General features: G+C 44.7%; 1 protein-coding gene across 1 annotated transcript in view; it reads left to right on the forward strand.

The window, feature by feature from the left end:
• LOC124789230 (facilitated trehalose transporter Tret1-like) overlaps positions 1-13,671 on the forward strand; it is a 130,705-nt gene that overhangs the window by 90,770 nt on the left and 26,264 nt on the right. Inside the window, exon 2 of the mRNA XM_047256524.1 lies at positions 8,999-9,333. Within this exon, the coding sequence (XP_047112480.1) occupies positions 8,999-9,333 (335 nt within the window). The remainder of the gene's footprint in view (positions 1-8,998; positions 9,334-13,671) is intronic.

Here is a 13,671-nt window from a genome sequence, read left to right on the forward strand (position 1 = left end):
GATGCTTTTAATAGTGACCACAACGTAACTTTGCCTGGTAATCTGGCAGAAAGTCTGAAGATATTCTGGTCGTATGCGAAGCACACCAGCGGAAAACACTGTCAATACCTTCACTACACGATAGTGAAGGTAATGCCATCGATGACAGTGCCACCAAAATGGAGCTAGTAAATAGAATTTACGAAATTGCTTCACCGAAGAAGACGATGTAAGTATTCCAGAATTCAAATCAAGAACTGCAGCCATCTTGAGCAACTTAAAAGTAAATGTCCTCAGTCTAGCAAAGCAACTAAAAACACTTAATAAAGGCAAGTCCTCAGGTCCAGATAGTACACCAATTAGATTGCTTTCACAGTATGTCGATATGGTAGCTCCGAACGTAACCATCATAAACAGCCTCTCGTTCGACGAAAGATCCGCAGTTAAAGACTCGAAAGTTGCACAGGTCTATCAATACTCAAGAAAGGAAGTAGGAGTAATCCGATGAATTATAGATCCTTATTACTGACGTCGATTTTCAGTAGGATTTTAGAAAATGTACTGTGTTCAAACGTTCAGAATTACCTCGAGAAAAACGATCTGCTGACACACTGTCAGCACGGATTCAGAAAATATCGCTCTTGTGAAACACAATTAGCTCTTTATTCTCATCAAGTAATGAGTGCTATCGAAAGGGGATCTCAAACTGATCCAACATTTCTAGATTTCCTAAAGGCTTTTCATATCGTTCCTCACAAGCGGCTTATAATCAAGTTGCCTGCCTACACAATATCGCCTCAGCTGTGCGACTGGATTTCGTGATTTCCTGTCGGAAAGACCTCAGTTCGTAGTAATTGACGGAAAGTCACTATGTAAAACAGAAGTAATATCTGGTGTTCCCCGAGGAAATGCAACAGGCCCTCTGCTGTTCCTAGTTTATATAAACGCTTTAGGAGACAATTTCAGCATGCATCTCAGACTCTTTGCAGATGTTACTGTCATGTACCGTCTAGTAAAATCTTCAGAAGATCAAAAAGAAATGCAAAATGATTTAGACAAGATATCTGCAACATGCGAAAAGTGTCAACTCAGCTTAAATAACGAAAAGTGTGAGGTCATCCACATGAGTACCAAAAGGAATTTGCTAAATTTTGGTTACATGACAAATTATAGAGATTTAAAGGCTGTCAGTTCGACTAAATACCCAGTAACTACACCAACGAACGACTCGAATCGCATCGATAACATAGATAACGATACGGGGGAGGAAAACCAAACTGTGTTTTATTTAGCAGAACACTTGTAAGATGGGACAAGTCTGCTAAACAGACTGGCTGCTCTACGCTTGTCAAGAGCAGCGAATTTTGTGTTTTCGTCAAAAATGGGAGAGAGTATCTGGGATACGATACACAAGTCGGGGCGGCACTTATTAAAGCAAAGGCTTTGTCGTTGCGGCCAGATCTTTTCACGAAATTTCAATATCGAACTTTCAGCTCCGAATGCGAAAATATTTTGTTGACTCCCATCTACCTTGTGAGAAATTATCGTTGCCATAGAATAAGAGAAATAGGGCTCACACATAAGTGTTCGTTTTCCCCGCGCGCTGTTAGAGAGTGGTGGGTAGAGAAATAGTGTGAAAGTAGTTCGATGAACCCTCTGCCAGACATTTGAGTGTGATTTGCAAAGTTTTCGTGTAGATGTAGAAGGAATTAATCCATATTATGATCTATAAGCAAAATTAGACCAATTTTACTCGAAGTGGGTCATTTTCTTTTCTCGGTGCATATCAATGGTCTTATTGAAAAGATACGCTCACGGGGTACCAACCTAGCTGGCATACGTCATCTTTCCATAACCAACTGGTGAAAGGTTGTGTACAGCAGTTATCTCCATTCCCACAAATGTAAAGAATCACTGTTTCTTGATTATCAGTTTTCTTATTGGTTTTTATCCTGTACAGCTCCGTCTAGTGCCATCAAAGTTATCCCTAAGTCTTACGACATGCCCTGTCATCATGACCCTTCTTCTTTCCACTGTTTTCCATGTGCTCCGTTCTTCACGGATTCGGCGGAAAATCCTAGGAGAATTCCTTATCAGCCCACCTGACTTTAAACATACTCCTGTAGTACGACATCTCAAACGCGTCGACTCTCGCCCGCTCCGTTTTTCCCACAGTCCATGGTTCACTACCATACAATGTTGTTCTCCAAACGTACATTCTCAGAAAAACAGGACTCTATGCAGGCCAGTCCATTACAGGGATGTTATTGTCGTGTAACCACTACGCCACAGGCCGTTCATTATGAACAGGTGCTCGATCATGTTGAAAGATGCAATCGTCATCTCCGAATTGCTCTTCAACAGTGAGAAGCAAGAAGGTGTTTAAAACATCAATGTAGGCCTGTACTGTGATAGTGTCACGCGAAAAACCAAGGGGTGTAAGCCCCCTCCATTAAACACGACCACATCATAACGCCACCGCCCCCGAATTTTACTGTTGGTACTACACACACTGGTAAATGACGTTCACCGGGCATTCGCCATACCCACGCCCTGCCATCGGATCGCCACATTGTGTGATTCGTTACTCCACACAACGTTTTTCGACTGTTTAATCGTCCAATGTCTACGCTCCTTACACCAAGCGAGGCGTCGTTTGGCATTTACCGGCGTGATGTGTGGCTTCTGAGCAGCGACTCGACCATGAAATCCAAGTTTTCTCACATCCCGCCTAACTGTCATAGTACTCGCAGTGAATCCTGATGCAGTTTGGACTTCCTGTGTGGTGGTCTGGGTAGATGACTGCCTATTACACATTACGACCCTCTTCAACTGTTGGCGGTCCCTGTCAGTCAACAGACGAGGTCGGCCTGTACGATTTTGCGCTGTACGTGACCCTTCACGTTTCCAGTTCACTATCACATCGGAAACAGTGGACCTAAGGATGTTTAGGAGTGTGGAAATCTTGCGTACAGACGTATGACACAACTGACACCCAGTCAGCTGACCACGTTCGAAGTTCCGCGGAGCGCCCCATTCTGCTCTCTCACGATGTCTAATAACTATTGAGGTAACTAATATGGAGTACCTGGCAGTAGGTGGTTAGCACAATGCACCTAATATGAAAAACGTATGTCTTATTGGAGTGGCCGGATACTTTTGATCACTTAGGTATCTTACTCGGTGGTTGTGACTCCAGAACGTAGTGGTATGTTCGTTAGATGCGTGCTCTATTGATGATAACTGCTGCCTCTCGCTATGATATGTAATGAATAAGTTTTATTATTATTATTATGGTAAATCTTCTCATGGCAAAATATGGCAGCACTCTGATCATACACATAAGGTTATTTTCACTTCTACAGAGTGATTCATACTTGACTACACTCAGTGTCTCTCTCTCCCCCACTTAAAGGTTTTTTTCATGTATGGAATGACTTATACTCCACTACGTTCAATGTCTCTCTCTCTCTCTTTCTCTGTCTCTCTCTCTCTCTCTCTCTCTCTCTCCCTTTGTTAAACACACACACACACACACACACACACACACACACACACACACGCACACAGTAATACTACCAAACATTCATAAATTGCTGTGTGCAGTAGAAAAAACTTCTCAAGCAGATACGACTTCAGTTTGCATTTGAAGTTAGTTTTAGTATCCATTAAATAATTTACATCACTAGGTACGTGGCCAAAAATTTCTGTAGCTGAACACGTCGCTTCTTATTGTGCCACACTAAGGCTGATGATGGACAAAATGAATCATTTCTCGTTCTTGTATCGTATTTATAAATGTTACAGTTTTTCAAACAGTACTGATTGTTAACTACAAATTTCGTAAGGGAGTAAATTTACTACAAGATCTACAATACTAGAGTGGAGACAACCCATCCTTGATACAAGCTTCTGTGCTACGAATACTTTTTTCCTCAATGAAAATTTATTCCACAACATTATGCTACAAGATACTAATGACTGAAAATACGAAGAATAAATTAGTTTTTCTACATTTTTGTCTCCAAAATCTGATACTATCAGTAGCGAAAAAGTTGTGGAGCTAAGATGTTTAAGAAGATCCATAACATGTGGCCTCCATTTCAAATCATTATCAGAATAAACACCTACGAGTTTAGAATATTCTGTTTGATTTACCGTCTTGTCCTAAAACAACATTTCTGATGGTGTGGTCACGGCTTGTGCAATATTGAAAAGCAAGTATTGTGTCTTATCCAAATTCATTGACAGTCCATTTGCAGAAAACCAGTTATTAATTTTAAAAAAATCCTTTACTTTTTCAAGTGTTGTGTAGGCTTGATTTTTATCAAAGAGAACTATTTCTGCTTTTTTGGATGCACGAGAGTGTGCTGGAAAGTAACGCCTTCGAATACTTTATCTGAAAACTCGTAAAGCTTTTTAAATAAAACAAACGTTATTAACATTCTATATCTTTATTCTTCGTGTCTAAATATTTATTGCTCAACATAGTCACCCTGGTGATGAACTCATTTCTCCCACCGAGAAATCAGTTTGTTGGTAACATCACTGTTGAAAGATTTGACTTTTTCGACGGAGCCACAGCCTGACCTCTGCTTGCACTGCTTCATCACTATCAAAGTGACGTCCTTGAAGAAGTTCTTTAAGGTTTGGAAACAGATGAAAATCGAATTGGGCCAAGTCAGGACTGTATGGAGGAGGATCGATGATGACAATGAGCCCAAGGCGTCGAACTGGTGAAGATGTAGCAGCTGTCTTCGAATTCGTGGTTTCAGTTTTCGGAGGGTTTTCTAACGCTCCTACACAACTGCGTTGCACATCGCCATATTATATACTATAATTCGGAGTCCTCTAGTAGCAGAGGGTTGCAACTAGCGACCGCAAAGTGGGAAAGACGACCGAGTGCTTCAACTGATACCGAGAACAGGATAAAAAATTCGGCGGCATTACTTTTCAGCACGCCCTCGTATGATGGAAGATCATTTATATATAGGGTGATTCAGGAGGAATATCACATAATTTGTGAGGTGATTCTATATACGAGGGTGAGTCAAATGAAAACCTTAAATTTGTAATAACAAATCGAAATGTCGCGCCATTATCCTGTAAGTTGGTAAGCGTGCTACAAACTGCGTGCAGAATGGCCTGTAGGTGGCAGTATAGTGCAGATGCACACATACCGTCGTAGTATCAGTATAAAGAGGGCCGCCCCACTTGCGACTTGCACCAGGGAAGAACATCGTTGTGTTATTCACTTTTGGCGTAGTGAAGGTGTGAAACCTATTGAAATTCATCGACGAATGAAGGTTCAGTACGGTGATGCATGTTTGTCACAGCAGCAAGTCTACGAATGGAGTAGGAAGTTCGCAAATGGTGTGACTTCAGTGGAAGATGCTCCTCGTCCAGGTCAGACACAACGAGTTGCGACTCCACAGAACATTGCAGCAGTTGAAGCCATAGTGAAGGAAAACCACCGAGTGACACTGCATGACATTGCAGCATGTTTACAGATTAGTCATGGGTCAGCACACCACATTGTGCACGATGTGCTCCAGTTTCACAAAGTGTCTGCCAGATGGGTGCCACGGCAGCTGACTCCTGAAATGAGAGAACGACGTGTTGATGCTCGTGAACAACTTCTTTGGCTTTGAACGACAAGGTGATGGCTTCCTTGCAAGAATCGTTACTGGGGACGAAACCTGGGTTTCGAACAGAACCATGAGCACGGAAGGTTATACTGACTCTCTTTTGGGACGAAAAAGACGTCATTTTGAGCATTACATGCCTAGAGGGACCACTGTCACCAGTGCATCATACACAGATCTCCTAAAAAATTATATGCGGCCTGCAATCGAATCAAAGCAACGTGGTTTGCTGTCAGTAGGTGGCCTTTTGCAACATGACAATGCAAAGCCCCACACTGCCCGTACAACAGTTGCAACAATCACAGACCTGCATTTTGAGTGCCTTCCTCATCCACCATACTCACCAGACCTTGCCCCAAGTGATTTCCAAATGTTTGGACCACTCAAAGACGCAATGGGAGGAAAGAAGTTCCGTTCTGATGAAGAGATACGCCACGCGTTGCATGAGTGGTCGCGCAGACTACCAAAAGAATTTTTTTCTTCTCGAATTTATGCACTTTGTAAGCGCTGAAGGACTTGCATCGAGCGTGGGGGAGATTATGTTGAAAAGTGATACAGCTTTGTACCACTTCTCCACAATAGATAATATTTTTAAAAATATTTAAGGTTTTCATTTGATTCACCCTCATATGACATTAAACCAAAAACGTTATGTGAACATGGGTCCGATTTTCGATCATTATGGGACTGGAGCGGGTTGAAGATTACTCATATCCATTAATGAATATGAAGACAAGTGTGAGCAGTAATTGCCAAAATTCTGTGTAGGGGCTGTGGTGAACAGAATAATGGTGGGATATGACTGTGGCATTCTACAAGAGGTGTGGCGGTTCTCCAACACATGGTAGCACTGTTACGTCACACCAAGGCATCGGCTGCAAGTGTACCCAGAATGCAATCGTGTGTTGGATCAGTGAGCGGTCGTGAAGCCACATGTGTCTCGTGCTTGAGTGTTGTTTAATTGAACAAGTCCTCTGTGTCTGTGAATAACAACATGCAGAATGTGCAGACATGTTGTTTGTCTATGGGTACCGTAGTGACACTGGCCATGGTTCAAATGGCTCTGAGCACTATGGGACTTAACTTCTAAGGTCATCAGTCCCCTAGAACTTAGAACTACTTAAACCTAACTAACCTAAGGACATGACACATATCCATGCCCGAGGCAGGATTCGAACCTGCGACCGTAGCGGTCGCGCGGTTCCACACACTGGCCATGTACTGTGATAGAATACCAGAGACGTTTCCCTGATCGACAAACGCCCTGTGCTGGGACATATCCCAGGGTTTTTCAAACATTACATGGATCTGAAACCTTATCCAGTGTACAAATAACATCAAAACTTGCTCCCATCTGGTCAGCTGAGGAAAGTGAAGCCATTATTGCAATGGTACAATGGAGTCCTACCACCACTATACGACGCGTAGCCATCATCTCGATATTCCACAAACGCGTGTGTGGCGTACATTAAATTCCAAGGGCTTGTATCCATTCCATGTGCAGCCCGTGCAACATATACATCCAGGTGACTCAGTAAGCAGACGACAATTTGGTGAATGGTTGGCTGTACATAGAGACGTTGTGCAGTACACTTTATATACAGATGAGGTTACATTTCAGTGAACGCGCTCAATTCTCATTCATGGTCGATGGAGCACCCACATGAAGCTAGGGAAACAAGATCACAAGTTAGATTCTCAGTGAACGGCTAGTGTGCTATGAATGATGACCTACTGATAGGGCCCTTGTTCTTGCAAAATCGCATGACAGCCACAGCATATGCACATTTCCTCATAGAAGAGCTACCTGCACTCTTGGAAGACATAATGTTAGAACAATGATGACAAATGCACCTGAAACAGGATGGATCATCGATTCACTGTACCAGACAAGCATCCCAGTGTCTGAATAACACACATCCTCAACGATGGATTGGGCATGATGGAGCCGGCCGGTGTGGCCGAGCGGTTCTAGGTGCTTCAGTCCGGAACCGCGCTGCTGTAACAGTCGCAGGTTCGAACCCCACCTCAGGCATGGATGTGTGTGATGTCCTTAGGTTAGTTAGGTTTAAGTAGTTCTATGTTCTAGGGGACTGATGATCTCACATATTAAGTCCGATAGTGTTCAGAGCCATTTGAACCATTTTTAGCCATGATGGACTCATTAGCTGGGCTGCCAGATCACCCTACCTAACCCCATTAAAGTCCCGTTTATGGGGCAGGTCAAAGGGGGATATGTACACTGTGAAGGTGGTCACACACAAAGAGCATGTCGCTCCCATCACCGACGCTGTTGCCCACATTAAAGCCACGGAAAAGATGTTTGATGTGCAGCACAACACACTCTGCAACGTGTTGACAAATGCGTTGGGGTGTATGGCCATCTTATTGAACACCTCTTGCAGGATGGATCTGTCATCTGTCCCACCATTATCCTGTCCACCACTACACTTACACAGCATTCCAACAAGTAATATTCAGAATGAGATTTTCACTCTGCAGCGGAGTGTGGGCTAATATGAAACTTCCTGGCAGATTAAAACTGTGTGCCGGACCAAGACTCGAACTCGGGACCTTTGCCTTTCGCGGGCAAGTGTTCTTCCACGTGAGCTACCCAAGCATGGCTCACGCCCCGTAGAGTACTTGGTAGAGCACTTGCCCGCGAAAGGCAAAGGTTCCGAGTTCGAGTCTTGGTCCGGCACACAGTTTTAATCTGCCAGGACGTTTCAAGTAATATTCATACTTGTCGACACATTCATTCGTGGATGCCTGTCGTCTTTTACCTGCTCCAGTTCGATAATGATGGAAAATCAGACACATGTTCATGGGTCTTTTTCGGTTTATTTTCATCTGTATAATATCCTCACAATTTATGCAACGTTCCGCCAGAACCACCCTGTATAGAAAGAACACAAAATGTTGCACATCTTTAGTGATGATTCCTCATTTAGTAAAGGCTCTTTGCTTGTGCCTACACGCTAATTTTCTTTTGCAACACTCTACATGTGGTCACGAGCTGCAACTTTTGATAAACGTGGGTGTGGATCGACCAACACTGCGAGGAGCTTCAAGGCAGATAAAGCTGTCATCTCAGCAAGTTTCTTGCTTTTTTTGTGCTGTCTGTTTATAAAGCTAACCTCACCTGCGGCCGTCCGGGGTGGCCGAGCGGTTCTAGGCGCTTCAGTCTGGAACTGCACTACCGCTACGGTCGCAGGTTCGAATCCTGCCTCGGGCATGGATGTGTGTGATGTCCTAGGTTAGTTAGGTTTATGTAGTTGTAAGTTCTAGGGCACTGATGACCTCAGACATTGAGTCCCATAGTGCTCAGAGCCATTTGAACCATTCGAACCTCACCTGCGGTTTCGCATTGGCAGGGGACCTGGCGATGACGACAGCGGGCATAGTGCTGACGTGGACGTCCCCGGCGCTTCCGAAGCTGCCGCAGCTGACGGCCTCGGAGGCGGCGTGGGTGGGCTCCCTGGCGTCGCTGGGCGCCGCCGTCGGGCCGTGGCTGGGCGGCTGGCTGTCCGACCGCGTGGGCCGACGCAACACTGTGCTGCTGGCCGAGCTGCCCATCGCAGCCAGCTGGCTGGCTCTCCTCTTCTGCGAGTTCCAGCCCACGTGGCTGTGCGTCGTGCGCTTCGTGTCCGGCCTCGGCGTCGGACTCATCTTCGCCGCCATGCCGGCGTACGCTGCTGAAGTCTCACAGGTCACTTTAAAAACCCACCAGTTTCAAAACTAAGGGCTCAAAATACTGACCCAAACTATTTACAGGTAGAAGCCTGTAACACGCCCGGGAGTTCAAATGGGGGTGGAGGTCCCTTTAAACTGACTTCCTCACTGTACCCCTCTTCTACTCGCCGTGCGTACCCATCCTGGTTTAGCGCAACAGCTGATATCCTGTCTTTACAGTGTTTCACTTCCTCATCCAGTTGTTCGCAATGCTCATCGTAAACATCAACCTTTTTAGTAAGTTCTCCCTTCACTTCCTTGACTTACGATTCTTCCTTTTCAAAACGTTTAGTATTGCCTGAAACGTTCTCCTCAAACAAACAGTAAGCTCATCTATTCTTTGATGACTTGACTCAACCAGCTTCCTCAGAGCCTCATTAGTCTCGTCGATCTTTTTACTGAGTCGTTCGTTCATCTGCTCCACCATTGCCTAATATCATCCTTCTGACACATAATATCTTCCCTTAATTGTGTGTTATCTTGCTGTACTTGTTTATTATTTTGCTCTAAAGTTTGCTTAATATCTTCCTTCTGCCGCTTAATGTCTTTCTCTATTTGTTTGTTACTATTCAATAATGTTTTGAGCATGTCAACGATAGACAGGTCAGGCCTAAGTATACAATCATCTCGTTTGAGCGTCTCCATGATTGGTGACCACACTGCATTAGGACTTCCCATCTCTGTTAATAAACTACTTCTACCTATACCGGAATCCTTCGACATTTCACCACTACTTGCTTCTGTTTCCGTCTCCACCTGATTACTTTCACCTACAGAGACTGCTTTCACATCCCTGTCTACTGCAGTTGCACCAAGCTCATTACTTGCCATATTGAACCACTGTAAAGTCACTCAAGCAAAAAATAAACAAATCACAGTAACACTCGTAGCATAGAATGGATGGCAATATCCACAACCAAACTACAACGCCGTACACATTCAACGCTGTAATTCGTGATCAGAAGCGCACATAACATACAAGATCACGTAAAAGAAACGAAGAAAGAAAAGTAAATATAAGCTATGTATAGTTCTGCAATTGTATTAAATGTTGTTAAAAATTTAGATTGCTATTTAAGCAGGGGCCGACACTGACATTTACCTTACTGTACGATCGGCAAGGTAAATATTGTCTCGTGACATTAATTTAATGACTGTCACTGTTTGTAATTAAGTAATTATAGAATGCAATCTGCGCTGCCAGTTAATTACTCTCATTGCTTCAGTTGCGTGAGGTAACGTTGTGATGAGTGACTTACTTTGAGTTGTTTTCTGGCTCAGTAGTCATGGCCGTCGCGTAGCGCCGACTCAGTTGACGCCGTCCGGCTGTCAGCACTGCACCTTCTCTGGAAAGCGTGCTAATATTTGCTGCGCCGCTCCAAGGCGCCCGCTCACGTCGTACACGGTGATGGCTCCCAAAAGGTTTTCACTTTTGCCCATAGGTGCCACTAGCGTCGTCTTCCGTAATGGCTGCCAAATAACTGTTCCCTTTCGCACATAGGTGCCGCTAACGTCGTAAAAAAACACCAAAGTGGAGTATGTTTACTTTGTAGCACTAGCTCTTTGCACTGTCACTGATCGGACGAGTATACACTGTATGTCACAAGTTCTTTGACGTACACGTCCCACAGCTAGCGTGACGTCGCTCAACAACCCAAATTAACTGTTATAGAGAAACAGTTCACACTCCAAATTAATTATACGGCACTTCTTATCCGAAAATTGTAAGTCCTGAATACACGTCGCCATGTAACACGCCCGGGAGTACGAATGGGTCAGGTCATTTTAAACTGTTTGTCGTTTCGGACTGTTGCTTTTCTTGACTGTGCGTTCTGTCCACACCACGTACCTGGTAATCGCGCGGCGGTCGTATTGTACTGCTCCACACTGCTGCTGGCTTGCCTGAAATTATTTATCGAAATATGCAACCGAATAAGGGGAGCCACTCAACGTTAAAACACAACACTGTTCGACGTCTGGTATGAACAACTACATTCTGAGACGATTAAGGGAAAATCGCAGGTTGCACTGTTTACACTCTAAATCGTAGATGTTTATCCCAATTAACAATCTTGATGAGTTTCTAACTCACTACCCTCCATACAACAGTCTAGTATCATAACCACTACAGCACTGTGACTGTGCTGCTCAATTTTTTCTGCGACATTGCTCCCTCCTTAAGAGAACAGCGTCTCGGTGGTACGTCCTATTCCGGGAACGAGTCATCGGGCCTGCATACTCTGACTCCCGATGACTGATGTTCGCCCTGGCGGTGATCTTCTTAGAACTTCCTTTGCCCCTATGCTCTTCGTCAACTTTCTGCTTGTTGCCTGTCGCTGGAGCTTCGAATTTACCCTTGCTTGCAGGATCCTTAAAGGGCTTCTTCGAAGGACGTGGACCGTATCTCTGATCTTCTACATCTACATCTAAATTTATACTCCGCGAGCCACCCAACGGTGTGTGGCGGAGGGCACTTTACGTGCCACTGTCATTACCTCCCTTTTCTGTTCCATTCGCGTATGGTTCGCGGGAAGAACGACTGTCTGAAAGCCTCCGTGCGCGCTCTAATCTCTCTAATTTTACATTCGTAATCTCCTCGGGAGGTATAAGTAGGGGGAAGCAATATATTCGATACCTCATCCAGAAACGCACCCTCTCGAAACCTGGACAGCAAGCTACACCGCGATGCAGAGCGCCTCTCTTGCAGAGTCTGCCACTTGAGTTTGCTAAACATCTCCGTAACGCTTACCAGATAACCCCGTGACGAAACGCGCCGCTCTTCTTTGGATCTTCTCTATCTCCTCTGTCAACCCGACCTGGTACGGATCCCACGCTGATGAGCAATACCCAAGTGTAGGTCGAACGAGTGTTTTGTAAGCCACCTCCTTTGTTGATGGACTACATTTTCTAAGGACTCTCCCAATGAATCTCAACCTGGTACCCGCCTTACCAACAATTAATTTTATGTGATCATTCCACTTCAAATCGTTCCGCACGCATACTCCCAGATATTTTACAGAAGTAACTGCTACCAGTGTTTGTTCCGCTATCATATAATCATACAATAAACGATCCTTCTTTCTATGTATTCGCAATACATTACATTTATCTATGTTAAGGGTCAGTTGCCACTCCCTGCACTAAGTGCCTATCCGCTGCAGATCTTCCTGCACTTCGCTGCAATTTTCTAATGCTGCAACTTCTCTGTATACTACAGCATCATCCGCGAAAAGCCGCATGGAACTTCAGACACTGTCTACTAGGTCATTTATATATATATTGTGAAAAGCAATGGTCACATAACACTCCCCTGTGGCACGCCAGAGGTTACCTTAACGTCTGTAGTCGTCTCTCCATTGATAACAACATGCTGTGTTCTGTTGGCTAAAAACTCTTCAATCCAGCCACACAGCTGGCCTGATATTCCGTAGGCTCTTACTTTGTTTATCAGGCGACAGTGCGGAACGGTATCGAACGCCTTCCGGAAGTCAAGGAAAATAGCATCTACCTGGGAGCCTATATCTAATATTTTCTGGGTCTCATGAACAAATAAAGCGAGTTGGGTCTCACACGATCGCTGTTTCCGGAATCCATGTTGATACCTACAGAGTAGATTCTGGGTTTCCAAAAACGACATGATACGCGAGCAAAAAACATGTTCTAAATTTCTACAACAGATCGACGTCAGAGATATAGGTCTATAGTTTTGCGCATCTGCTCGACGACCCTTCTTGAAGACTGGGACTACCTGTGCTCTTTTCCAATCATTTGGAACCTTCCGTTCCTCTAGAGACTTGCGGTACACCGCTGTTAGAAGGGCGGGGGGGGGGGGGGGGGGGGGGGGGGCAAGTTCTTTCGTCGTCTTGTGTCGGGGTCGAAATCTTCAACTTCATAAGCAACATCAGACAACTGTTTTACAACCTTATATTTTCCAAAATAATGCCTAAGGAGCTTCTAAGAGAGACCGACCTTCTGAACAGGAGCGAAGATCCAGACGAGGTCACCAGGCTGGTAGAAAACAGGGCGGTGCCTGGCGTCATACCTTCGGCGGTCGTTTTCTTGAGCCTGCAGCGTTCGGAGTCGAGCTAACTGCCGAGGTTCCTCAGCTCTGGTTAACACCTGGCCGATGTAGTCCTCAGCAAAGGATAGAACAACTTCCTTCCGTGTATGTGCAATGAAAAAAAAAACAGAAAAAGTAGAGCTCTAGCAGAAGTTTGTCGATAGTCGTTCTTCCCACGCGTCATTCCTGAATGGAACAGTGGAGAGGTGGGAGGGGGGGATAATATGGTGGTGGTGGTTAGTGTTTAACGTCCCG

This window comes from Schistocerca piceifrons, chromosome 3, assembly GCF_021461385.2.
Source record: "Schistocerca piceifrons isolate TAMUIC-IGC-003096 chromosome 3, iqSchPice1.1, whole genome shotgun sequence".
In the NCBI taxonomy this organism is placed as follows: Eukaryota; Metazoa; Arthropoda; class Insecta; order Orthoptera; family Acrididae; genus Schistocerca; species Schistocerca piceifrons.